The sequence below is a fragment of the Ostreococcus lucimarinus genome, chromosome 8, assembly GCF_000092065.1.
Source record: "Ostreococcus lucimarinus CCE9901 chromosome 8, complete sequence".
NCBI classification, from domain to species: Eukaryota; Viridiplantae; Chlorophyta; class Mamiellophyceae; order Mamiellales; family Bathycoccaceae; genus Ostreococcus; species Ostreococcus sp. 'lucimarinus'.
Window position 1 is genome coordinate 515,404 of NC_009362.1, and position 21,344 is coordinate 536,747.

Genomic DNA, 21,344 nt, shown 5'->3' on the forward strand with positions numbered 1-21,344 from the left:
CGTGCGCGTCCCCCTCGCGCGTCGACGGCGTCGCCGTCACCGACGTCGACGTCGCCGTGCTCGACCTCAAGCGCGCCGAGCGCCGACTCGACGCCCACCTGCGCCGCGTCGACGCCGACATCGCGCGCGACGTCGCGCGCGCGCGCGCGCACGCGTCCTCCCCGAGCGTCGCGCGCGCGCACCTGCGCGCGAAGCGCGCGCGCGAGGCGGTGCGCGCGCGATTGAGCGCGCTGACGCTGACGGTCGCGACGGCGCTGATGGAGATCGACGCCGCGCAGGCGAGCGCGGAGACCGCGCGGGCGCTCAAGAGCGGCGCGGACGCGATGCGCGACGTCATCGCGGCGTGCGGTGACGTCGAGGCGGCGATGGAGGACGCGGAACGCGCGAGGGCGTGGGCGGCGGCGGCGAGCGCGGACGCGCCGACCGGGACGCGGGACGAGGACGTCGCGGACGAGTACGAGGCGATGGTGCGCGAGATGAACGCGGAGGCGAACGAGGCGCGCGCTATGGTCGAGGATGCGTTAGAGTTACCGTCGGTGCCGACGCGCGCGAGCGCAGACGCGCGAGGCGAGATGGGGACGGACGAGGCGAGCGCGGCGACGCGCGCGGCGTCGAGGCGGCGCGAACGCGCGGCGGCAGAGTGACGCGCGCGAGATGTCGCGCGAGGTCGCGAGAAGCGCGCGGACGGTCGCGCGCGTTTCGAGGCGTCGCGCGGGAGGCGCGCGGGCGACGCGCGACGCGAGGCGCGGGAATCGTCGTCGGGAACGGGACGCCGTCGCGGGATCCTTTTTCGGACGCGACGACGCCGAGCAGTGGCTCGCGGCGGGCGACGGCGCGATCGATGATTCGACGTCGACGTCGGCGACGTCCATCGATGCGTCGCTCGCCGAGCTCACCAAGCGCCGCCGCGGGTTGACGCTGTTCGAACGAGAGATGGATAAAGAGGACGAGGACGACGTAGACTTGCTGGCGTGCGCGTGCTACGTCGCCGCGCACGCGAATCCAGACATCGACGTCGAAGACGTGCGACGGGAAATCGACGCGTGCGCCGCGCTCGTGCGACGTCGATTGGACGCCGACGTCGACGCGCGGTTCCCGTTGCGCACGATCAAAACGATTTCCCGGGCGTGGTCCACGGATTTAGGCTTCAAGGGCAACGTAGAGAATTATTACGAGGTGGAAAACTCGTGCGTCGACGACGTGCTGAGGCGAAAAGTTGGGATTCCCATCACGCTGTGTTTGATGTACATGGAAATCGCCAAGCGCGTCGGCGTCGACATGGTCGACGTCGGGATTCCCGGACACTTGCTGTGTCGACCGCTGGCTGAAGGCATGGAGGTGCTCGTGGATCCGTTCAACCAAGGCGACGTCTTATTCATCGAAGAAGTCGAGGATATTTTGAGCAAAAATTCCTTGTTCGGAGAAGGCGGCAAAGTGCAGATCGAGCGCTCGTTTCTCCAAGAGACAAAGATACGTAAAAAGGCGTTTCTGACGAGGATGCTGGTGAATCTCAAGTCGATTTACTTCGCTCGCGAAGATTACGAGCGCGCGCTGCAGATCACCGAGTACATGATGGCGTGTAACCCGTACGAGTCGCTGCGAACACCCCTCGTGCGCACGATGGGGGTTCTATATTTCAAAACCGAGCGTTGGATGGACGCCCTGGAGACGTTTACGTCGCTGAGCGACGCCGACGTCGACGACGAGATCGACGCGTACGTCGAGCACATTCGTCGCGTTTTAGCGCTCGAGAAGGACGTCGTCGCGGACGAACAAAACGACGACGACGACGACGACGGCGAAGCGCGCGCGTAGCGATAGCGATAGATACTAGTAGCGATGATACATTTCTCGAAACGCGCGCGCCCTTCGTCGTCAACACCGCCTCGCCTTGCGCGCGTTCAACTTTTTATTCTTCTTCTTCTTCTTCCGCGCCGCCGTCCCGATTCGCGGTTCTCGCCCCTCCCCCTCCCGTTCGCCCCCCCCTTTCGCTCTCGTCTCCAGCGCGACGTCGCTCGCGCCGTCGAACGCCAACTTCCCGATCAACCCTCCGCTCGTGCTCGCCACCGCCGCCGCGCTCGACGCCGCGCGCGTCGCCTCCCTGTACGCCTCCGCGTCGATCGTCGCCCGCCGCGCCGTCTCCCGCGCCGGCATCACCCCCACCACCGTCGGCGTCCCCCCCGCGTCGCTCGCGCGCGCCCCTTCGCGTCCCTCCGCGGCGTCCCGCGCCGCCAGCCGCTCGAGCGCCGCCTCGACGAACGCCGCCTTCCGTCGATGCGCCTCCGTGCGCGCGCGCTTCTTCAGCGCCGCGACGCGCGCGTTGTGCGCGTACTTTTTCGTCAGTCCCTTGGTGCGCGTGCCCTTGGGGCACACCATCGCGTCGCGCGTCGCCGCGTCGCCGCGACGAGTGCGGCCGTCGTCGTCGCGCGCGCGCCGACCCGTAACACCGACGACGACACCGCGCGACGCGCGACGCGGAGTCGCGTTCGTCTTTCGACTTCCGTGAGTTTTATAAGCAGTTGGTTTGCGTTGTCGATTTTTTTATACGTAAATTCGTCATTAAACGCGTCCGTACGCGACAGAGGTCGCGGATGCGGTCGAACTGTGGTGTCTTTCATGTTGCCCCTTTCATGGGTCGTCGCACGCATATCGCGCGCGAAATCGCCCATCATCTTTTACCGCGCGGTCGGTCGGTCGGTCGTCGCGACGCGGCGCGCGCGCGTCTGGTGGTGGTTTAAACTAACCGACGCGCGCGATGGCGACGGTGGCGCCGTCGACGCGAGGCGCGCCGGACGCGGTGACGTGCGAAGTGATGTGCGCGGCGACGCGACGCGACGCGACGCGACGCGCGACGCGACGAGGGACGCGACGCGACGAAGGATGCGACGCGATGCGATCGACGCGATGGTGCGTGGATGCGCAACCACGCTGACGAGCGATGACGCGATCTCGCGCGCGCAGGAGGGAGAAGTTACGCGTGCGATCGATGTGGCTCGAGCGGGAGTCGGGAGGGGGGGCGAGCGGCGCGAGCGGCGGCGGCGCGGCGGCGAAGACGGCGGCGGCGGCGCCGCGCGAGACGGCGAGTTCGCGAGCGGCGGCGAAGGCGGCGACGGAGAAACGCGAGAAGGCGGCGGAGACGCCGGTGCGAGCGGTGAAAACGATGAGCGCGGATGCGATCGCGAAGGCGTCGGACAGGCTGTATCGCGGAGAGAGCGGCGTCGCGAAATCTGTGAAAACGACGACGGCGGAGGCGGAGACGTCGTTCGCGCCGAAGATTAGCGAGGCGAGTCGACGATTGGCGAAGAAATATCGGGAAAAACAACGAACGAACGACGCGAAACCGGCGGCGAGCGATCGCGCGTCGACGTTGCCGACGCGCGAGCGCGAGGAATTGAAGGAATTGGAATCGTGCACGTTTGCGCCGAACATTTCGAGACGGTCTCGAGAAATCTCGGCGTCTTTGTACAAGAAAAAGTCTGGATCTTTCGTCGAACGTTCGCGCGTGTGGGCGCAACGTAAAGAAGCGATTCTCGAGGCCGAGCGCGAGGCGAAAGTCGAGGATGATTTGCGCGATTGTACGTTCGCGCCAAAGATTAGCGCCCCGGGGCAGACGTCGCGAGAGCGTCGTTCGACGACGATTCTAGTAGACGATCCGGAGAGCTCCACCGCATCTCCAGCGCCGGCGACGCCGTCGTCGAGCGGAGTGATGCCGAAAGGTTTGGAGTCGTTCCTGGCGCGACAACAAAGTGCGCGAAAACAGCGGGAGGAAAAGAACGCGCTTGCCAATCGCCTCGACGGCTCGACGTGGAAACACGAGACGACGACGAGCGAACCTTTCACGTTCGCCACCGCGTCCAAGGCGCGGCATCAAAGACCTCGCGACGTCAAGGAGGACGTCAAGGTTGAAGCAAATGCGGCGACGCCGACGCAGCGCCGCCCGCCGAAATCGCCGGCGTACGTCGCCGCGCGCGAGCGACTTCGCGGCGTCCATCTGCGCGACGCTTAGCTCGACGACGCTTAGCGCTTAGCGCGCTCCGTTAGAATGGTTGTATTACAAAGCGAGCAAACGCGGGTCATGGGTGTCGGCGGGAACCGACCCCGCAAAAAATTGGATTCTGAGGGGGATGCCGCGAATCGAACGCGGGGCCTCTCCCAAGTTCAAGCAAGCGCTATTCAGCGCTGGGTATTACCCGAAGGGAGAATCTATTGATCAACGAACGAGAGCGTACAGTCAGTACATAGGACTTTTCAAGGTGTGGGTATGCGCGAGGTCACGTCGGCGTGAAAGACTCACCATACCACTAGACCACATCCCCTTTACTAGGTGTTTAATCGCCAGAGTATGACGAACACTTAGCAGAATGACGATAAACTTGAAGAGGAGCGATCGCGTCGCCTCGGACACGACGAAGTTACGGGTTTTCGTCATCCACGTTACGTCGCCCCGCACGTAATCAATCGCCGTCGCGCCGATCGAACGTCTCGTCGTCCATCGTCAGCGCGAGCGCGCACAGCAAGACGACGTTCATGCCCGCGAAGACGTCGAGGTACCAGTACCCCGTGAGCGCGCCCAAGCCGTCGATCGGGCTCGACGAGGCGAAGAAACCTTCGAGTGGGTTGCTGCCGTCGGGATAGCTCCACGGCGAGGCGCGCGCGACGCGAGGCGCGCGATGCGTCACCGGTGAGGGTCGCGACGGCGACTGTCGGAGACGGGGCGCGAGCGCGCCCGAAGGCGACGCGAGACGCGCGGACATGTGCGGTTCGACGGTTACACGGCGGCGCTCGCTATTTCTTTGGCTTTGCGCTTCGCGCGCTTCTTCGCGTTTTTCCGAGCGTTCTTACCCACGCCGGTGGATGCGTCATCCGCGGTGGTGTTTCGAAGCGGCGCTTCGGATTTACGCTTTTTGCCGAACGCCGAGTCGGCGTACGACCGCGCGCGCGCCTTGGCGTCGTCGTCAGAACCGTCCGAAGCTTCGTCGTCGTCCTCGCGCTTGGTTTTGTCTTTTCTGCGTCGCGACGAACGATTCTTCTTGTCTTTGGCTTTCTCTAAGAACTCTTTCGCCATGCGACGCGCTCTCGCGCGTTGGTTGGCGTCCACGGCGGCGTCGTTTGCGTCGTCGCGATACGGCGCGAGCTTCTTCAAGCCGACGATTTGGTTCAGGTGCTTGTCTTCCATCAGAAGCACGTCGCGCGTGGTCAGACCGAACATCTTCGGCGCCACCTCCTTGTACGGGAAGCGCGTCGGCGCTTCACCGATGAAATCTTCGGCGTTCAGCTTGTAGTACTCGTCCATCTTCGCCTCGAGCTCCTTGCGCCACTTCTTCGCGGCGCGCTTGCTAAATTTGTTTTCTTCTTCTTCTTCGTCCGGCGCCGGTTCGTCGTCATCGTCGAAATGATCGTCATCATCTAAATCGTCATCGTCAGGTTTCCCTGCACCCTTCAAAAGTTCCTTCATCTCCTCCTCCAAGTCCCCGAACTCGGGCTTTTCCAGCTCGCCGAAGACTTCGTCTTCGCCGTCCTCTCCCGCGGCGTCGTAATACTCGTCACCGTACATCTCTCGCATCGCTCGGTCGTGCGCTTCGGGGTCGAATTCTTCAGTTAAATCCGCCACCTTCGCGCCGCCGCCCTTCAACCCACCGACGGCGGAGATTTGACGCATCTTGTTTGCGATTTCTTCGCGCTTGAGATTCTTCAGACGACGCACCTCGGCGAGGAGCTTGGCTCGCTCAGATTCTTTGCGCTCTCGCACTTTCTTTCGCTTGTCCTTGCGCTTCGAATCCTCGCGACGAACTAAGCCTTCGATGTGACGCGAGTGCGACACGAGCCGATCCGCGCCCGGCTCTTCGAATCGAAAGTTGTACTTGTGCTCGAACGCCTCGGCGCGATCGAGGAGTTCGGAATCGCTCGACTCGTCGTCGGCGCCCGCGTCGTCGTCCTCGTCGCTCGATGGCGGCCCTAATGTTTGAAACCGCACCGCCGCGGAATCTTTCTTCGAGTCTTCCTTCATCCACTGTTTCTCCAGCAAGTAGTCTCGCAAGAATTTATCCTCGGCGCTCAAATCGTTCGCGTCGCCGCGTCTCGCGTCAAAGTATTCAGACAACTTTTCCGTCGCCGCCGTCATCGCCGCCGCGCGCCGTTTCACCACGAGACCACTCTCGTCTTCATCGTCTTCGTCGTCGTCACCGCCCGCCGCCGCGTCCTTGAACGCGCGCTTCAGCGCCGCTTGCTCCTCGACGTACGACGGTTCGTCGTTCGCGCGCGCCGCCTCCGCCTCCGCCTCCGCCTCCTCGAGCGCGGTGGCCCCACCCTCCAGCAACTGCGTCGCCACGACTTCGCGCAACGTCGCCCTCGTCTTCTTCTTCGTCCTCTTCGTCGACGTCGCCTCCTTCTTCCCCCCCCCGTCCTCGTCGTCCTCGTCCTCGCTCGCCTCGTCGAACAGCTTCGTCTCCGCGTCGTAAATGCTCGGATCCTTCCTCCGAATCTTCGTCAGCGCCTCCGCGAACGCCCCGTCCAGCGCTCGCTCCAGCGTCTCTTCCTCATCGCTCGACGTCCCATCGCTCGATTCCCCGCTCGTCTCGCTCTCGCTCTTCCCGTCGCCGCGCGCGCGCAGCGCGCCCCGCGCGTACTCCCGCTCCAGCTTCGCCTGCAATCGGTGCGTCTCCTTCCTTCGTTCGTTGTGTTCGAACCGCGCGGCGTACTTTTCGTTGATTTTCAGCGCGTCGCCTTCGCCGTCGCTCGCCGTCGCGTCGTCGCTCGCCGTCGCGTCGTCGCCGTCGCGTCGTCGCGCGCCGCCGCCGCGCGCCGTCGCCGGCGCGTCGTCGAACATCGACCGCATCGCGGCGTCGTCGCGAGGCGCGTCGACGCTTCCGCGACGCGTCGATTCGCGTCGACGCGCGTCGCGCGCGCGTGTGCGGCCGCGTCGCGCCGCGCGCGCGGATTCGCGACGCGCGACGATGCGCGCGTTCGCACCGCTGACTGTTTGCCCATACGAAGTCGCGTCGTCGTCGACGGATTCCGCGCGCGCGCGCGCCGCACACCTCGACGCGCGAGCGCGCGCGCGCGGCGCGTCGCGGAAGCGCGCGGTCGAGCCCTCCGCGCGCATCGCGGGCGCTCCGCGCGGATCGGGACGACGCGCGCGCGGAATCCGTCGACGACGCGGAACGACGTCGACGCGTCGATCGCCCGAGGCGAACGCGTCGAACGACGCGACGCGCGCGCGCGATACGGCGAGGCTCGAGCGTCGCGAGGGCGCGCTCGAGGACGCGGGCGTCGTCGGTGACGACCGGGAGGCGCGCGCGAGGACGCGCGAGGACGGGCGAAGGCGCGGGATCGATCGGGACGCGGCGCGGCGATAAGGCGCGAACGCGATGGTGAGCTTTCGCGAGGCGAAGCGCGTCGCCGCGAACGGGACGAACGGAACGGCGACGGCGACGGGGACGACGAACGAAGACGACGGGGCGTGGGACGTGGTGATCGTGGGCGCGGGCGTGGCGGGGGCGAGCCTGGCGCATTCGCTCGGCGGCGAGGGTCGCAGGGTGCTGTGCGTGGAGCGAGACTTGAGCACGCCGGATCGAATCGTGGGGGAGTTGCTGCAGCCGGGAGGGTACTTGAAGCTCAAGGAGCTTGGGCTGGAGTCGTGCGTGGAGGGGATCGACGCGCAAAAGGTGTATGGATACACGATGTTTAAAAACGGCGAGGTGGCGACGATGACGTACCCGCTCGAGGGGCGGTCGGACGACGTCGCGGGGCGCAGTTTTCACAACGGGCGATTCGTACAAAAGCTTCGCCAGGCGGCGATGAAGGTTGAGGGCGTCGAATTGCGTCAAGGCACGGTGAAGAAGCTGTTGAATCGCGAGGGTGGCGATTGGAAGGAGGGCGAAACCGTCGGCGGGGTGTCGTACACCGTCGGCGACGTCTGGGACGAGAAGAAGCAACAGGTGATACCCGGGCCCAGCGTCACGAAAACCGTGTTTGCGCCGCTTACGATCGTGTGCGACGGCCACTTTAGCAGTCTGCGCTCCAAACTGAGCCCGCAGGCGTCGCCGGACCATCCGAGCCACTTTGTCGGCGTGATTTTAAAAGGCGCGCCGAGCGATTTACTTCCAAACGGCAGCCACGGACACGTGGTGCTAGGCGACCCGTCGCCCGTGTTGTTCTATCCGATCTCCTCGACCGAAGTGCGATGTTTGGTTGACATTCCGGCGTCGGTGAAGATGCCGAGCGTGGCCAAAGGCGAGATGGCCAAGTACGTGCTCGAGAAAATCGTGCCGCAGGTTCCGGAGCAACTCCAGCCGCACTTAATCAAGGCGGTCGAGAACGGGCAGTTTAGATCCATGCCAAATAAAACGATGGCGGCGAAACCGCAGCGTACGCCCGGTGCCGTGATGTTGGGTGACGCATTCAACATGCGTCACCCGCTCACCGGCGGCGGCATGACGGTGGCGCTCAACGACATCGCCACCTTCAAATCTATGCTCTCGCCTTTACCCGATTTCTCAGACGCAGCGCTGACCGGGGCGAAACTTGATGAGTTTTATCGTCATCGCACGCGTCCGGCGCTGACTATCAACACGTTGGCGAACGCGTTGTACGCCGTCTTTTGCTCGAGCGGGGACACGAGCATGGAGGAGATGCGTCAGGCGTGCTTCGAGTACCTCAAGCTCGGCGGTAGCTACGCCCGAGGTCCGATCGCGCTTTTGGGCGGTCTTGATCCGAATCCGCTCAATTTGGTCAGTCACTTTTTCAGCGTCGCGCTCTTCGGCATCGGTCGCCTCATGGTGCCGCTTCCGACGCCCGAGCGCTTGTTTAAAGGCGGCAACATTTTAGCCGGCGCGTGCAAGATCATCTTCCCGATCGTCAAAGGCGAAGGGTTTACTCGTATGTTCTTCCCAGCATGGCTCAGAACGCGTTTAGGGATTATTTAAAGCATTTTTAGCGGCGATTCATTGTAGCGATCCATCACCTTCACAAGCCTCTTTTCTTCGCGCGAAGACGTCGTCGTTCGGTTCTCTTACGCGCGTCGGCGCTCTACATACATTACATCTCTCAATCGTCGAAAGGATACTCCTCGGGCACGAGCTCTAATAGCTTCACCCGAATCGCGAATCGTTCGCCCTCCCCTCTCAAGGGATCGCTCTCGAACGCGCACGTCGTCCGCACGCGAACCGTCTCCAACGCCCCGCGAATCGCCCCGCACAGCGCGTTACAGTAACTCAAATCCCCATATTTCCCCGGCAACTCCACAAACTCCGCCAACGGATTACTCTCCATCTCAATCACGCACTCGTCTCGCTCCTCGCTCCAATCCCTCGTCTTCGCGTCGACGTTTAAAAACATCTTCAATCCCACCCGCGTCGTCATCTCCATCGCTTCCTCGAACGTCGCGCACGCCCCTCCGCTCGCGTTCGTCCTCGACAAAAACTCCTCCACCATCCTCGCCCCCATCGCGCGTCCGACGCGCTCGAGCGCCGCGTTCGCGCACTCCACGTCGTCCTCGTGATCGCGCAAAATCTGTCGCACGAACGCCCCGTGCGTCAGCGCGAACAGCTCCGCGTTCACCTTCTCCGTCGCCGTCCAGCACGCCGCGCCGAGCGCGGTCCTCGACGCGGCGGCGGGCATGTCGACCCGACGCGCGGCGCTCCGCCGTCGCGCGCCGCGTCGCGCGCCGCGTCGATCTCGTTCTCGATTCAATCTTCGTTCGGTCGATCGACGCGTCGAGGTTCGCGCGCGCGACTCGATCGACGCGCCGAGGTTCGATCGACGCGTCGCGCGCCGCGTCGATCTCGATCTCGATTCAATCTTCGTTCGGTCGATCGACGCGTCGAGGTTCGCGCGCGCGACTCGATCGACGCGCCGAGGTTCGATCGACGCGTCGAAGGATCGATCGCGCGCGCGGGGGACCGAACGCGCGCGCACACGTCGACGCGCGCGACGCGCGCGCGACGCACGACGCGCGATGGCGGCGCGCGCGGCGCCGGGAGGACGAACGGGCGCGGCGCGCGCGGCGCGCGCGCGGGCGCGCGGGCGCGCGGCGCGCGCGGCGCGGGCGACGACGGCGCGCGCGACGTCGACGTCAATGGGACGCGCGCGCGCGAGGACGCGCGAGGACGCGCGCGGAGGCGCGCGGTGGGACGCGGGCGCGCGGTGGGACGACGCGCGAAGCGCGATGGACGCGCGCGGGGCGACGCGCGCGCGCGCGATCCGAGACGCGGCGTCGGCGGGGGGGGAATCGTCGTCGGGGAAGACGCCGAGCGAGGGGACGGGGAACGAGTGCGAAGGGTTCGGAGACCCGAACGCGAGCGGGTTCAGTTTCAGCGCGGCGTCGAGCGCGGGCGGGGAACCGTTGAGCAGCGATGAGGGCGCGCGCGCGGACGCCGCGCGGAGGCTGACGCGGTTGGAGTCGCTGACGCAGTTGCGAGAGCTGTACGGGACGGTGGTGGAGTGCGAAAAGTCGCTCGCGAACGACTTCTTCGTGGTGCACGCGGACGCGGATGGGAACGAGTCGAATAAGTTGTTCGGTGGGAAACCGTTGAGTGCGTTCGCGGTGCCGAGCGCGGAGCTGGAGGAGGCGATGAGCGCGTTGGAGGAGATGGTGGAGGTGATGTCCAAGCTCGAGGTTGAACAGGAAAAATTGCGCGCGGCGCCGGCGGCGATGGCGGGGAGGTGGGACAGCTTGTTCGACGATCCCGACGCCGCGCGGGCTGAATTGGAAAATAAGTTTGCGGACTTGGGCGCGCGCGTGGAGGCGCGGTGTCGGGAGATGGCGGCGTATCTTCCGTACGGCTCTCGCGCCGAAGCCGAGCGCGCGCTGGAGCAAGCCGAAGACGCGCTCGAGGCGGCAGAGGAGGATCAGGGGGAGACCCAAGTCGGCGCGAGGTTACGTCCACTCGGACGCAGGGTGGGGAGATTCACCTCGCGACGCGTGCGAAGCGCGGAGGGCGTCCTCGGGGAGGGTCTAGAGCAGCTCAAGGCGAGCCCGCGCGAGTCCATCAAGAGCGCGGCGCAGTACTCGCGAGGAGTTTGGGCGCGTATTAACGGGCTTAACATAGGAGACTCGGGCGTCGTAGAAGTTTTGAAGGCATATCCCGTTCCGAGAGTGCCGCGAGAGAAGCGCGAGGCGCGGGTGCTACGCCTGACTATAGAGGTGCAGGATAGAGACAAGGCGTTGACCGAGGCGCAGCGAGCGCGCGACGCCATCATGGCGCAAGGGCGTAACTCTGCGCTTTCGCGCGTCGCGCTCGGAGACAAGATACGTGATAGCGACGAGAAGGTATCGACGCTTCGTCGTGTCTTTGCGGTGCGTACGTTACAAATGGAGATGGAGCGCATCATGTTGGCGCTCGAGGAAGAAGTGGCGGCGCCGCCGGATACGCTTTCCAGGGGAGAAATGAAGGACATGCGTCTCATGGTCGCCGAGTTTGGCGTCATGGACTTGTCCTTGCGAAGGTTAATATCTCTCGTCGATCGCCAACAATCGCAGCTCATCGACGACGAAGCTTTATCAAAGTTGGCCATGGAAATTCCCGACATGAAGTCGAGATTGGCCATTTCCGACGAACCCAACGTAGCGATGTCGCTGGATATGATGCGAGAGCGCATGTCACTGACGGTTAACGAGTCGGTGGAAACCATTCGCGAAGCTGGAACTTTCCTCGTGCGTGGTGTTAGGTTGCTGGGTTCAGACATCGGAACCTCGGTTCGTCTCTTCTTGCGCGCAGCGTTCGGCACCACCTTGCGCCCGCGCGAGGTGCAAGTCTTGCGCCGCACATTTTTGGACGTCTTCACATTCGTACCCTTCATGATAATCCTCATCACGCCCATCACCCCCGTCGGTCACGTCTTGGTGTTTGGTTTCATTCAAAAGTACTTTCCGCAGCTCTTTCCATCGCAGTTCACCACGCGAAGGCAAGAGTTGATGCAAAAGTACGAAGAACTCAAGGATCAACTCGCCATGGCAGAAGAGCAAGCTGACGCGGCGAATGAAAGCGAGGCCCTTCGTCGCGCCGTCGCCGCTGTGAGTTCGGTTCGAGGCATAATTAGCGGCGCCGTCTCCGACGCCGCCGACGCTCTCGCGGGCGGCGTCGACGAGGAAGCCCAGAGCAAGCTCGAGCAACAGCGCGTCAACGCGCTCCGCGCCGAGCTAGACGAAACCGAGATTCGGCTCAACGAAACTAGCGACGACGACGACGAAGAACCCAAGACGGCGTCGGCGAAGAAGAGCGATTAAATTCGACGAGCGAGCTTTCGTCCACACAGTATCGCAGCACCACTCATGACTCAAAAGCTTTAGCCTGAATGTGAAATAAAACTTTAGCGCATTCCTTCGCGTCCGTCGCCGCATCCTTCGGCTTTGTCTCTCCGAGAGACGCGCTCTCGGCCGACGTCGCGGCGGCGGTTACCCGAACCCACCGCACACCCATGCGTGCGCACGCGGTTTCACGCGCCCAAGCTCCACGCGCGCGCGCGCACGCTCATCGACGTTCATCCGCCATGACCAGCCCCGCGCGATCGTCCAACAGTCGAGTGAAGCGCGCGAAAACGGCTCAAAGTTCCGCCGACGTGGTCGCTTCCGCCCCGGAAGTCGGCGCTTTGTACACGGAAGACTATCGCGTGAAAGGTTTGCACGTCCGCGATCACTTCATCGCGGTGCGTCCCGACGCGTGTCGATGCGTTTTCGACTCGACGCGGCGCGCGCGGCGCGCGAGGGCGAAAAACTGCTGACTGACGGCGACGGCGACGCGACGCAGGTGCCCGTGTGTCACGCTCGAGGCGATTCGAACGCGATGCGCGTGTTTTTTCGAGAAGTGGTGACGGCGGCTCGAGGGAAACTCACGAGCGAGGAGCGGAAGTCGCTGCCGGCGGTACTGTTTTTGCAAGGCGGACCCGGATTCGAGTGCGCGGGACCGCTCGAGGCGAGCGGCTGGTTGGGGGAAATGGTCAAGGAACATCGAGTGTTTTTGATGGATCAACGAGGCACGGGACGTAGCGACAGCGAGATTGTCCATCCAACGCTCAACCGGGATGCGTCTGGACATCCCTTGTCGTACCCCAGACATTGGACCGACAAAAACACGTCGCCGGCGAAGGCGTGGGCCGTTCACTTGAAGAATTTCCGAGCAGACAGCATCGTGAAAGACGCCGAGTTGTTCCGTAAGACGGTGCTCGGTGAAGATGTGAAATGGACGCTGCTTGGGCAATCCTTCGGCGGCTTTTGCATCACGACGTATTTGTCTTTCGCTCCCGAAGGCGTGAAAGAAGCGCTGCTTACTGGCGGTTTGCCTCCGCTCATCGACGAACCAGCGAGTGCGTTAAACGCGTATCGAAAATTGTTCGAGCGCGTTCAGACGCAAAACAGAAAATATTTCGAAAGATTTCCGTACGATGTCGACCGCCTCTATGCGCTGTATGTCCAACTTCAGAACGAAGGTCCACGGATCTTGCCCGGCGGTGGGTTGCTCACCGTTCCGCTGGTACGAGCGCTCGGTTTTTCTAATTTAGGCACAGCGCAGGGGATGGAGAGGTTGCATTACATCATGCAGTACGTAGAGATTCATTATGCCGACGAAGAAATTGTTGGAGCTCACTTGCCGCACAAGTTTTTGATTGAAGTGGAAAACTCGTTTAGGCACTTCGAGACGAACCCGTTGTACGCGGTCCTGCACGAGGCGATTTATTGCAACGGTGCGTGCGCCATCGGTGCGGCCGACCAAGTGTGGCTCGAGCGAGTTGGCGAAGATCTTTACAGCGCGTTTGGTGAGCCTGAGTCTGATGACTCATTGCGCCGTGCGTTTACGGGGGAGTGTGTTTACTCTTCATTCTTCGAAGACATCCCATCGCTTCGCCCGTTCAAAGCGATCGTTCAAGAGCTCAAAAAGGACAAAGATTGGCCAAAGGTGTTGTACGATACGGAGCAGCTGGCCAAGAATACCGTCCCAGTGGCGTGCGCGAGTTACGTCGAGGACATGTTCGTCGATTTCGATCTCGCCTCTGAAACGGCTGCGAAAATTCGGGGCGCCCGCGTCTGGAGCACCAGCGAATACATGCACTCCGGCATTCGCGAAGACGGCGCCCGCATCGTCCAAAAGCTGTTGTCCTTCGTTCGCGACGAGGATCCAATTCGTTAGTGAATGCGCGGGTGTCTACTACGCGTGTTTTGTTGAATTAATTGTCGTCTATTTGTGTGCTATCCTCGGCCTCGCCTCGCCTCCCGCTCGTTCACTTCCCCCCCTTCCCATCGCTCGTCTCCCGCTTCACCGCCTCGCTCGCCGCGCTGTAATGCAAGAATCCCTTCGCCGCAGTCGCTGTGAACCACGCGCCGGCGACGCAGGTCGTCGCGAACAGCCCGAACGTCGTCGCTCGAAAAGCGACGTCGACGACGGATGTGCGCGCGCTCATGGCGCTCTCCGACGCGTGCGGCGTCCGTACGCGTCTCCGCGCGACACGGTGTTGCGACGCGTTTCGTTCGCGTGCGACGCGCGTTCGACTGGCGCTTCGCGCGGCTTCGCGCGCGGCGTGGTGAGGCGCGAGATGCGTTCGCGGCGGCTTTGACGCCCCCGCGCGGGCGAGGCGAGGGACGAAGGACGCGCGAGGAGTGTTATTTCACGGTCAGGGACTAATCACTAGAGTCAACGTAATAAAAGGTAGGTGCCACGCCGGTTACCAGTCGTCGTCGGAGTCGGAACCGAATGCGGCGTCGGCGGCGCCCGCGCCACCGCCAGAGGCGGCGGCGGGCGCGCTCACAATCATGTGCTTGAATTTGTCTTCCACGGCGATGGTGACGCCACCGTCGGTTTCAACGACGGATGGTTCGACTGTACGACCTTCTCGCCACGCCTTGGCCTCTTCGCGTTCCTTGGCGCGTGCTTCCCGACCGGTGGCGAACGCGAACGCGTTGCCGGCTTCAAGCTCCAACAGCGCGCGCTTGATTTGAGCCACGATGAACGAGTCGCGGTCGGTGTAGAAAGAAGTGGAACGACCGGACATACCAGCGCGACCGGTACGACCGATGCGGTGGACGTAATCTTCAAAGTTGCGCGGCAAATCGAGATTGACAACGTGCGCGACGCCCTTGACGTCCAAACCGCGAGCGGCGACGTCGGTGGCGACGAGTACGGAACATCGCCCCGTTTTGTAGTCGTGAAGCGCCGCCTCGCGTTCACCTTGAGAACGACCGCCGTGAAGCGCCGCGGCGGGGACGTTTTCTGCGTTCAAGAGTTCCGCGATTTCGTCCGCGCGATTCTTGCGTTCGACGAAAATAACCGTCATCGGCATGTCTTGACCGAGCTTCATCGCTTCGCGCTGCTCGCCTATCAACATAGTCACGAGTCTGTCCACCTTTTCCGCGTCCACGACTTTTTCCAAATGCTGCGACACGTTTGCCGTTGGTGCGCTCGTGGTGCCGACCTTCACCTTGACCGGCTTATGCAAGTAGTCGCTCGCGAGTGCCTCGACTTCGCTCGGCATCGTCGCGGAGAACAGCAACGTTTGATGAGGCTTGGGCAAATTCATCAATACCTCGCGAATTTGCGGCTCGAAACCCATGTCCAACATGCGATCGGCCTCGTCCAAAACGACGAAGGAGACGCGGCTGAGATTCGTGTTCCCTTGCTGCAAGTGATCAATCAATCGCCCCGGCGTGGCGACGACGATCTGCACACCACTTCGCAAAGCGCCTCGTTGTTCACTCATGTTCGTTCCGCCGACGATGATCGCCGTTCTGAACCCCTTGGAGCTTCTCGTAAACGTCTTTGCTTCGGCTTCAATTTGCTGCGCCAATTCTCTCGTCGGCGCCATAACGATGGCGTACGGCCCATCCCCTTGCCTCAACGGCGCCTGATTCAACGCATGCTGAATCATCGGAATCGAAAACGCCGCCGTCTTCCCGCTCCCCGTCTCCGCGCATCCCAACACGTCGCGTCCGCTCAGGATCACCGGAATCGCCTGCGCCTGGATCGGCGACGGTTTATCGTACTCCCTGTATCGAATGTCCGCCATGATGTCCCGCACCAGCGTCATGTCCTCGAACGATTCGATCGCGCTCGGCACCGCCGCTTCGCCCTCCTCGATCTCCACCGTCACGCCCAATCGCTCGCGAATCTCCGTCGTCTGCGCCTCCGTCAGCGCCTCCACGCGCGCGCTCGGCCGCCACGTCGCGAACACCGGCGCGCGATCCATCCGCGCGCCGTCCGCGCGCGCCGATCCCCCGCGATCGCCCGTCGGCGCCCGTCGATCGCCGTCGCGCGCGTCGCTCGCGCGTCGCGCGCCGTCCCACTCGCGCGCGCCTCCGCCGTCGCGCGGCGCGCCCGCCGCGCCCGCCGCGCCGTCGCTCGCGCCTCCGGCGCCGCGCAGGTGCGGGGGCACGTACCCCATGCTCGTCGCCGCGCGCGCGTCGTCGCGAGGCGTCGTCGTGTGCGGCGCGCGGGCGCGCGCGCGCGCCGGCGCCGCGCGATCGCTGCCCGGGTGTCCGACGTCTGACTGTTTACCCATACGCGACCCGTGTGGAGTATGAAACCCCGTCCGTTACCGCGCACGTCGTCGCGCGCCGTCCCGGCGCGGCGTCGCGCGCGCGCCGCCTTTCACACGCGCGCGGCGAGCGACCATGGCCAAGGGTGAACCGACGAGGTGCGCGCGAAATCTTCGACCGCGCGGCGCGCGACGCGACGGCGCGCGACGGCGCGCGCGCGCGTGGAGCGCGACGCGGAACGACGCGACGCGATCGCGGGTTAGGGCTTCGGTCGCGCGATGTCGACGCCGAGGGGACGCGCGCGACGCGCGCGCGCGGTCGAACGCGGCGTCGAACGATCGAGGGGTATCGCGCGCGCGTTCGAGAGCGTCGGAAAGGGGGAGAACGCGCGCGCGCGCGGAGGTTGGGGGCGGATGACGGTGACGATGGGCGCGCGCGAGCCCTAACGACGATGGGCGCGCGGGGCGACGACGACGCGCGGGGGGGGCGCGCGGGAATCCGGACGGGTGGTGCGATGCGGAATGTTTGCGAACGCGACGACTGACGAACGACGCGCTCGGCGAATCGCGATAGATTGTATGTGCGAGGGTTGATTTTGGGGTACAAGCGCGCGCGCACGAACCAATACAACCACACGTCGCTCATTAAGCTCGAGGGCGTGTCTGACGCCCCGTCGACGGCGTTCTACGGTGGTAAGAAGTTGTGCTATGTGTACAAGGCGAAGACGAAGAAGCAAGGGACGGCGTACCGCACGATTTGGGGCAAGGTGATGCGGGCGCACGGAACGAGCGGCGTCGTTCGCGCGAAGTTCAAGTCGCATTTGCCGTCGAACTCCATCGGTGGTAAGGTGCGATGCATGCTTTACCCGTCGAACATTTAAGCGACTTCGAACGTGGACTTTAGAGTCGGACTAGAACACAGAATCGACGCGGTGTAATTTGAAAACGTTTCGTCGAGTCGTCTTTCGTCGCATCGTCGACAACCCGCTAGCGCTAGTGGTATTTCTCTAACTCGTCATCAATACGCGCGTTTGAACGCGTGCCAGGCGATGGCGCCTTGCGTCAAGAGCGGGGCGCCGCCCTTGGCGACGGCTTCGTCGAAAACGTCGAAATCTCTCGCCTCGAGCGCGTCTAAATACCTCCCAACGGGGACCGCTTGCAGAAGGAACGGCTTGGCGTCGTCGGGAACTCTGCTCGCCATCGCGCGCGCGCTATCTAAATGCCCCTTGGCCGCGCTCGCGACTTCGTGCGCGACGTTACGCACGCCCTCGCTCGGCTCCATGCGATAGACGCTCTCGGTGCTCACCCCGTGCCGCGCGCACGCGTCGCTCGGTAAGTAACATCGACGCTGTTTCGCGTGCGCCACGGTACCGCGCAATAACGCACTTAGTCCTATCGCTTGCCCTAAGTGACTCACCGCGTGATCCGCGTCCGCATTCCTGACTCCGCACGCGTCGAGCGCGAGCGTCAACGCGCTCCCGTGCGCGTCGCTCGCATACCGCTCTAGATCTGCAATCGTCCGCGGCGGTCCATCCGAGCGCGCGTCCGCGATCCTCGCCTCAATCATTCGTCGCATCCAAGTTCTCGCGCGCGCGTTCGGCTCGTTTCCCAGCGCTGCGAGCGTTGCGAGCGCCACCGGGTGACCCGCCCGTGTCCCGGCGCTCCCCGCCGTCATCGTCTCTCGCCACCACATCAACCGCGCCACCGCCGCGTCGACGGATTCCGCGTTCCCGACCACCGAACCGGTCTCCGCGTTCAGCGCGCGCACGGCGAACGCCGCGGGCGCGCTCGCGCGGGGCAGGGCGAGCGTGCAGAGATAGGTTTCGTAGTCTCTCGCGCGAACGATTTCGACGCAGTGACGAAACGCGGCGCGCAGATCGTCCGTGGACGCGCTCGTCGACGCGCTCGCGCGTGAGATTCGCCCGCGCTCGCTCGCGACGCGCGCCGCGACGCGAGCGATCGAGGACGGATTCGGAGCCATGCGGCGCGGAATGAGGACAGTTGAACGCCGGCGCGCGCATCTCGGCGCGCGCGTTCGATTACAACTCAGCGTCGAGCGAGGCTAAAACATCGCGAATGGCGTCCACATCGGGATGGTCCGGGCCTAAAATATTCGTCTGAAGCTCCAACGCGCGCTGGAGCAGAGGACGGCCGAGATTGTTGTCCTCGCGGTCGAGGTGGCAAATAGCGAGATCCGTGAGCGTCTGCACCGTCTCGGGATGCTCGGCGCCGAGGGTGGTCTCTTGAATCGACAGCGCGCGCTCGAACAGCGCTTGTGCTCGTTCAAAGTTCTCGTTTTCGCTGTAGAGTGTGGCTAGATCGTTCATGGCGGCGGCGACGTCTGGGTGGTCTTCTCCGTGCGCCTCGATGCGACGAGTGATTTCGCGTTCGAGCGTCGTCGCGCTGGCGGACATCTCGGGTGATATGTCGTCTCTCGGCACGCTCGGACTCGGCTGATTCCAATCATCACCGCGTCCACGACTCGGGGAAAACACAACACCGCCACGAGTGGATGCGGGACTGGACGCCGTCCACATGGACTTGCTCGGCGATTTGCTCGCCCCAGAGTTTCTGCCGCGAATGTCATACGGGTCTTCGTTCTCATCGATCGCCGCTTCAATGACATCCTTGATCGCACTCTTGAGCGTTCGCGGAAGGTAGGTGCGAACATTCGAACCAACGATGTCTACGCACGCCAAAACAACCTTCATGGCCACGCCTCTCGCCTCACCGTTGGCGCTGTCGAAGCACTTCGTCGCAAACTTCATGACTTGTTCCAACGCGAATGAATTTTCCTTTTCTGGCGCATCCAATCCGTACGTTGGCACAAGCTCTAGAAGCAGAGTGAGCCTTCCAGTCAGCACTCGCCACAAGTTCAACTTTTGCACCGGTTTGCAAAGCGCATTCGCTAAGATATTCACTCCTCCTGGGGCGTCGCTTGCGAAGGCGTGCAGCGCCTCGCGAATGCTCTCGCGAAGTCTAGGATTGGTGTCGCCAAGTTTATCGACTAATAACGACATCGAGTCCCCGACCGCTTCGCGCACGTCCCGGGCGGAAACGAACTCAGCGTACGCCTTGGCCGCAGACGCAAGCGTGATCGCTGCCGCACACGTCACGTTAGCCACCTTGTCGTTGAATAATCGATCGCCGAGCGTCTTGCACAACGTGTGAAACGTCTCGCGAGGCTCCGCTCCGACCACGGCAGAGGAGTCTGCGTTCTCCCACGCAGCGATAAGTCGCTTGTTGATGGCCTGCAACGCAGTCTCGCGGTGTAACCATGCTTGGCTGAAGAGCTTGACGATGACATCTTCCCCAAACGCCTCGATGATGGGCGCCGCGTTGACTTGCTCAGACGGCGACAGTGGCGCCAGCGGCGGAAGATCATCTTCCTCGCTCGACTTGACTGATTGCTTCGTCGCGCTCACGACTTTATCTTCGTGCTCTTGTTCGAAAAACGCGGCTGCTTCAGCCTCGAGCTCAGGAGGCACACGACGGCCAGCGGCCACCGCGGGGACCTCGTCGTTGCTCATACCGGCGGCACTCACGTCGTCTTCGCGAAAGGTGTTTGACTTGGTAATCTCGATTGGTTTCGGCCGGGGCGGATCTTTCGGCGCACTGCTCGCGACACTCATAGATCGTTCGATGTCGTTTTCGTCGTGCTCGACGGCTTTCCCACCCGTCAAATCTCGCATAGCGTCGGCGTGTTTCGAACGAATCGGCACGTCGTCGAACGAAAACGTGGCTCGCGCCGACGGCGCCGCGGCTACAGGTGACCCCAGAGGTGGCAACACTCGCACCTCTTCTGTCACCTGAGCGCTTGAGCTCGGTGACCGCACGCTCGAACGCGGCGAAGACGCCGCGGTGAACGCATCGTCGTACCCATTCGATCGCATCTTGTCGATTTCAATCTTCAACCGTTTCGCCTCGTCGTAATCTTCTGCGTCCACGGCGCGCATTTTTTCTTCCTGTAACACCTTCACCTTCACCCCAAACTCACGAAGCTTCGCGATAACGTCACGCAAACGTTTCGCCTCGTCGTAATCTTCCGCATCAACCGCGTGTTCCTTGCGAACCATCACCTCTCGAATCTTCTCCGCCGTCAACGCGTCCACCTCCGTCGTCGCGTCCCCAGCCGCCGACATCACTCGATGACCCAGCAAAGGCGTGCGCGCCGTCACCGCCTCACTCGCGCTATCACGCTCGCTCACTTCCCCGATCAGCGTTAGCGCCATCAATCCAATCTGTCGTCCATCGTTCCTCGCGTTTTCGTGACATCCCGGAAATTCCAACCGCACCTCCGTCGCCTCCTTGACGTTCACGTGCACCGTCTTCAACTCCCTCGCCTTGTACCCGCACTCCGCGTTGCTCTCAAATCTCAACGTCCCCAACTTCTTCACGCGTCCATCTTTCGTCGTCACGTGCACGTGCGCCGCGATCGCAATCTTAGACTCGTGCGACAGCAACCGTAACTGCCTCAAGTCGCTCGCTCGCCGCAACCGCGCCGTCACGTACGCCGGAAATCCCGCGTTTCTCTCCGTGTACCACCCGCGCGCGCGTTCGCCATGTTTCACGTGAAGCTCCTCCGCGCGATGATTCGCGTCCTGCGCGCGCGAAGTCGTCAGTCCTTCGTTTCTTTCGGAAGTCAACGCGCGATTTCAAATTCATCGTAAATGTCGCGCGCGAATGCGTCGCGAACGCGGCGTGCGCGCGCGCGACGGCGACGAACCTCGGACGAGCGATCGACGATGGTGTACTCTAGCGCCCTGTCGCTCGGCGCGCCCGCCGCGGGCGCGCGGGCGGGCGCGCGGTGCGCGAGAGGCATGGTGTGACGGCGAGCGGGTCGCTCGGAGGGGCTGCTTCGGGACGCGCGTTGACCGCGGTTC

The 21,344-nt window shown here is 63.3% G+C and overlaps 15 protein-coding genes across 15 annotated transcripts; 7 read left to right on the plus strand and 8 right to left on the minus strand.

The window, feature by feature from the left end:
• Nucleotides 1-939: 939 nt before the first annotated feature.
• On the plus strand, nucleotides 940-1,587 carry OSTLU_6509 (predicted protein; the record flags this gene model as incomplete). Its single annotated transcript, XM_001419149.1, has 1 exon — nucleotides 940-1,587. A coding segment is annotated over one exon (648 nt), but the record flags the coding sequence as incomplete, so codon positions are not given.
• A 288-nt stretch (nucleotides 1,588-1,875) lies between these two features.
• Nucleotides 1,876-2,376, minus strand: OSTLU_33181 (predicted protein; the record flags this gene model as incomplete). Its single annotated transcript, XM_001419369.1, has 1 exon — nucleotides 1,876-2,376. One exon carries the CDS (start codon nucleotides 2,374-2,376, stop codon nucleotides 1,876-1,878), a length of 501 nt encoding a protein of 166 aa, XP_001419406.1.
• Nucleotides 2,377-2,938: 562 nt separating this feature from the next.
• On the plus strand, nucleotides 2,939-4,006 carry OSTLU_16530 (predicted protein; the record flags this gene model as incomplete). Its single annotated transcript, XM_001419150.1, has 1 exon — nucleotides 2,939-4,006. The coding sequence occupies one exon, from the start codon at nucleotides 2,939-2,941 to the stop codon at nucleotides 4,004-4,006; it is 1,068 nt and encodes a 355-aa protein (XP_001419187.1).
• Nucleotides 4,007-4,079: 73 nt separating this feature from the next.
• Nucleotides 4,080-4,346, plus strand: OSTLU_93155 (predicted protein; the record flags this gene model as incomplete). Its single annotated transcript, XM_001419151.1, has 1 exon — nucleotides 4,080-4,346. A coding segment is annotated over one exon (267 nt), but the record flags the coding sequence as incomplete, so codon positions are not given.
• A 108-nt stretch (nucleotides 4,347-4,454) lies between these two features.
• OSTLU_93156 (predicted protein) lies at nucleotides 4,455-4,754 on the minus strand (the record flags this gene model as incomplete). Its single annotated transcript, XM_001419370.1, has 1 exon — nucleotides 4,455-4,754. One exon carries the CDS (start codon nucleotides 4,752-4,754, stop codon nucleotides 4,455-4,457), a length of 300 nt encoding a protein of 99 aa, XP_001419407.1.
• A 14-nt stretch (nucleotides 4,755-4,768) lies between these two features.
• Nucleotides 4,769-6,835, minus strand: OSTLU_16531 (predicted protein; the record flags this gene model as incomplete). The annotated part of the gene is made up of 1 exon (XM_001419371.1): nucleotides 4,769-6,835. One exon carries the CDS (start codon nucleotides 6,833-6,835, stop codon nucleotides 4,769-4,771), a length of 2,067 nt encoding a protein of 688 aa, XP_001419408.1.
• Nucleotides 6,836-7,487: 652 nt separating this feature from the next.
• On the plus strand, nucleotides 7,488-8,924 carry OSTLU_88065 (predicted protein; the record flags this gene model as incomplete). Its single annotated transcript, XM_001419152.1, has 1 exon — nucleotides 7,488-8,924. A coding segment is annotated over one exon (1,437 nt), but the record flags the coding sequence as incomplete, so codon positions are not given.
• Nucleotides 8,925-9,045: 121 nt separating this feature from the next.
• Nucleotides 9,046-9,618, minus strand: OSTLU_12826 (predicted protein; the record flags this gene model as incomplete). Its single annotated transcript, XM_001419372.1, has 1 exon — nucleotides 9,046-9,618. One exon carries the CDS (start codon nucleotides 9,616-9,618, stop codon nucleotides 9,046-9,048), a length of 573 nt encoding a protein of 190 aa, XP_001419409.1.
• Nucleotides 9,619-10,165: 547 nt separating this feature from the next.
• OSTLU_24961 (predicted protein) lies at nucleotides 10,166-12,296 on the plus strand (the record flags this gene model as incomplete). The annotated part of the gene is made up of 1 exon (XM_001419153.1): nucleotides 10,166-12,296. The coding sequence occupies one exon, from the start codon at nucleotides 10,166-10,168 to the stop codon at nucleotides 12,224-12,226; it is 2,061 nt and encodes a 686-aa protein (XP_001419190.1). The 3' UTR covers nucleotides 12,227-12,296.
• Nucleotides 12,297-12,489: 193 nt separating this feature from the next.
• On the plus strand, nucleotides 12,490-14,123 carry OSTLU_33188 (predicted protein; the record flags this gene model as incomplete). The annotated part of the gene is made up of 2 exons (XM_001419154.1): nucleotides 12,490-12,645; nucleotides 12,747-14,123. The coding sequence occupies 2 exons, from the start codon at nucleotides 12,490-12,492 to the stop codon at nucleotides 14,121-14,123; spliced, it is 1,533 nt and encodes a 510-aa protein (XP_001419191.1).
• A 91-nt stretch (nucleotides 14,124-14,214) lies between these two features.
• OSTLU_33189 (predicted protein) lies at nucleotides 14,215-14,394 on the minus strand (the record flags this gene model as incomplete). Its single annotated transcript, XM_001419373.1, has 1 exon — nucleotides 14,215-14,394. One exon carries the CDS (start codon nucleotides 14,392-14,394, stop codon nucleotides 14,215-14,217), a length of 180 nt encoding a protein of 59 aa, XP_001419410.1.
• Nucleotides 14,395-14,940: 546 nt separating this feature from the next.
• On the minus strand, nucleotides 14,941-16,122 carry OSTLU_1537 (predicted protein; the record flags this gene model as incomplete). Its single annotated transcript, XM_001419374.1, has 1 exon — nucleotides 14,941-16,122. A coding segment is annotated over one exon (1,182 nt), but the record flags the coding sequence as incomplete, so codon positions are not given.
• A 475-nt stretch (nucleotides 16,123-16,597) lies between these two features.
• RPL35a (Ribosomal protein L35a, component of cytosolic 80S ribosome and 60S large subunit) lies at nucleotides 16,598-17,342 on the plus strand (the record flags this gene model as incomplete). The annotated part of the gene is made up of 2 exons (XM_001419155.1): nucleotides 16,598-16,620; nucleotides 17,036-17,342. The coding sequence occupies 2 exons, from the start codon at nucleotides 16,598-16,600 to the stop codon at nucleotides 17,340-17,342; spliced, it is 330 nt and encodes a 109-aa protein (XP_001419192.1).
• A 137-nt stretch (nucleotides 17,343-17,479) lies between these two features.
• On the minus strand, nucleotides 17,480-18,361 carry OSTLU_5923 (predicted protein; the record flags this gene model as incomplete). Its single annotated transcript, XM_001419375.2, has 1 exon — nucleotides 17,480-18,361. A coding segment is annotated over one exon (882 nt), but the record flags the coding sequence as incomplete, so codon positions are not given.
• A 139-nt stretch (nucleotides 18,362-18,500) lies between these two features.
• Nucleotides 18,501-21,283, minus strand: OSTLU_33193 (predicted protein; the record flags this gene model as incomplete). The annotated part of the gene is made up of 2 exons (XM_001419376.1): nucleotides 18,501-21,062; nucleotides 21,188-21,283. The coding sequence occupies 2 exons, from the start codon at nucleotides 21,281-21,283 to the stop codon at nucleotides 18,501-18,503; spliced, it is 2,658 nt and encodes an 885-aa protein (XP_001419413.1).
• Nucleotides 21,284-21,344: the final 61 nt, after the last annotated feature.